The sequence below is a fragment of the Rattus norvegicus genome, chromosome 12, assembly GCF_036323735.1.
Source record: "Rattus norvegicus strain BN/NHsdMcwi chromosome 12, GRCr8, whole genome shotgun sequence".
Classification (NCBI taxonomy): Eukaryota; Metazoa; Chordata; class Mammalia; order Rodentia; family Muridae; genus Rattus; species Rattus norvegicus.
Window position 1 is genome coordinate 14,748,036 of NC_086030.1, and position 2,733 is coordinate 14,750,768.

Sequence of the window (2,733 nt, forward strand, 5' to 3'; positions counted from 1 at the left end):
TTACCATAGAGATTGGTTTGCTTGCTGGGGAAAGCAAGGCTTTTACTTTTTACCTGCCTAACATTCTGGGGGCTTGGGGGTGGGTTCATCGGAAGGCAGGGAATCGCAAACCCGACTGCTTACTTTTCTGGGTTAGTTCAATTGTATGCAGGTCCCTAACCACAAAACCACCACCTCTCCATTTACATCCTTCATCTTGTTTAGCTGGTCCATATGCCGCACTTCCTGTGAGTCTAGCCACTTTGTCAATCGAATACACCAGTTGCACAGGGCACACCCGACACTCCATCATTGCGGGAAGTCTTCCCTTGGAACTTGCAGGATCTAAACGCTTTTTCTTCAAGAACGATAACGCGTGCCCATGCGCGCGTGCGCGCACCGTTCTTGGGGCTTCATGCAACACCCCGACTTCCATCAGGAGCCTCGAAAAGTCCGACACTGAAGAAACAATCGATTCCGAAAATCGTCGCATAAGTGAATCAGTCGGTTCTGAGTTTGTGACTAAGAACCAGCTCGGACGGCGCCGCTTGTGTGTACATGTCTATGTGTGAGGGGTGGTGGTGGCGGTGGTGTCAGTTTCAAGGCTCCCCGCCGGCTGCAGGAACCTTGCAGCTCCCTAGACCCCTTTGCGCGCGCCCAGGACAAGCGCGGCCGGCGTAGCGCCGTGCTCGGGCGCGCGCACGCACGCAAGCGCGAGGCCGCGCAGGGCCGGGCCGGCACGGCGGCGGGCGCGCGCAGCTCGGGAGGCGGCGGCGGAAGCAGCGAGGGCGGCGGGCGTCCGGCTGCGAGCGCGGCGGCTCCGGGCTGGGCCAGCCAGGAGCGGCTCCGGGCGGCAGCGCGGCTGAGCGCTCAGTTCTACGGTTCCAGCCCGTGGTCTCCGTCCCGACGCCTGCGCCGCGCACTCGGCGTCCCGGCTCGGACCCCGGCGCCCAGCCCGTGGCCGTAACCTTGAGGCGGCGGCGGGGCCGGGCCGGGCCGGGCTGGGGGGCGGCGGCACTGGATCCGAGGCCGGCCGGCCGCTGGCGGGAGATGTCGAACCCCGGGACCCGTAGGAACGGCTCCAGCATCAAGATCCGTCTGACAGGTAGGCACGACAGGGCCGCGGCCCTCGCGCCCCAAGGCGGTCCCGGGGACCCTGCGGACTCCCGCCCCGCCCCTTCGGCACCGGCCGTTGTCCCGGGACCGCTGCACCCCCTACGGCGTGCGCCCCTCGCTCGCGCTCCCGGCCCCGCCCCCCGGGTGCTCTGCAGGCGCCGCCCCTGCCGCCCGGTCCCCTCCCTCTGCATCAGGCCCCGCCCCGTCACATCAGGACACGCCCCGCTGCGGCAGCCCCGCCCTCCTTCTGCATCAAGCCACGCCTCGCTGATCTGCAGACTCGCCCCCTTCCTTAATTAGGCTCAGCCCTGGACTCTTCTGCAGACTCCCGCTCCCTCCCCCTCGCAGGCTCCACCCTTTGATTACTTTGTCGCTTTGTTGCCCCGCCCTATGGCTCCTCCCTCTGCATCATTCCCCGCCCCCTGCTTGCTCTGCAGGCCCAGGCAGTTGGCTTTTTCTGCATTAAGCCTGGCTTGCTGTTCATCCCTCTATCATGGATTCCACCCCTCTGGCTGATTCTCTTACCCCGCCTCTGGCTCCTCCCTCGTCAGGTTCTCTCCTATCCCCTCCCCACTCCCTCTGCCCACATCTATCATCAATTGCATATGGGCCACGCCCCCTAGCTACCTTCCTCTGCCCCTAACCTTACCCTCTGGATCACATCCCGCCCCCTAGCTCCTCCTCTACAGGATCATCTCCTGGCTCTCCTTTCTGCCCCACACCTACCCTCAGCTGCATATAGGTACCGCCCCTCGGGGCGCTCCCCCGGTCTCCTAGTGCTCCTCCCTTCCTGCTCTTCTCCTGGCATTGTACCTCGCTCCTTCAAGCACACACCTACTTTCAATTTCATGTAGATCCCGCCCCCTCGCTGCACCTCCTTTTGCTCTCTCCCACCCCCACCTCACATATCCATCATCCATCTCTTCTCTCACACCCATCCTCCTACCTGCCGTCCCCCTCTAGTGCCATCCCTCACTACCCTCCCACCTGTCCCCTTCCTGCTTCCCTTGCGGCTGGCTTCTCATCACTTCCCCTCCTTTCTTTCTTCCCACCCTCTCCCATGACCTGTTGTCTGCCTTCTCACTTCTCCCTCCTGGTACCTTCGAAGCACCCTACCCCCTACTCGTCTGCTTTGCTTCTCTTTGCTCTCCTACCTCCTCACCCCCTCCTCATCTCCCATCTCTCTAGCTTCCCTCTCCTCCCTTGGCTCCGCCCCCTCTACTGTCCTCCCCTTCCCAGCCCCGCCCTCGTCCCTGCCTGATCCCGCCTTCACTTATCTTTCAGTCCCTCCCACTCGCTTCTGTCTTCCAGCCTCCACCCTTCAGTCGCAAATTCCTCAATCCTGTCTGGGACCAAACGCCTGTCTTGTTCTCACTTCCCCCACTTCATCAGTGGTCCAGGCCTCTCCAGTCTAGTCCACTTCCGTTCTCCCTGAGGCCAGGCCACTCAGTTCTGCAGAGTCTGAGTCTGGTTCCTACCTCCTCTGCAACGCCTTCACCTCCTTGCCACATCCTTGAATCCCCTCCCACACAAGCTGAGCTGTGGTGGCTGCTCTAGTGCAGACTCCTTGCTCCCCTGAGTCTTCAGAGGAATGTGGAGGTTTCCTAGGCGCTCTGTAATGCACCTTCAAAGGTGAGC

At 62.3% G+C, this 2,733-nt stretch overlaps 1 protein-coding gene across 5 annotated transcripts in view; it reads left to right on the forward strand.

Annotated features, from left to right (window-relative positions):
- Positions 1–681: 681 nt before the first annotated feature.
- The window catches only part of Smurf1 (SMAD specific E3 ubiquitin protein ligase 1), a 91,557-nt gene continuing 89,505 nt past the window's right edge, over positions 682–2,733 (forward strand). The window contains exon 1 of one of the 5 annotated variants that reach the window (XM_006248882.3): positions 682–1,084. In XM_006248882.3, coding sequence (XP_006248944.1) covers positions 1,030–1,084 — 55 coding nt within the window. In that variant the 5' untranslated portion in view covers positions 682–1,029. The remainder of the gene's footprint in view (positions 1,085–2,733) is intronic. The other 4 variants (XM_017598462.3, XM_039089789.2, XM_008769002.3 and 1 more) reach the window with 4 other exon arrangements.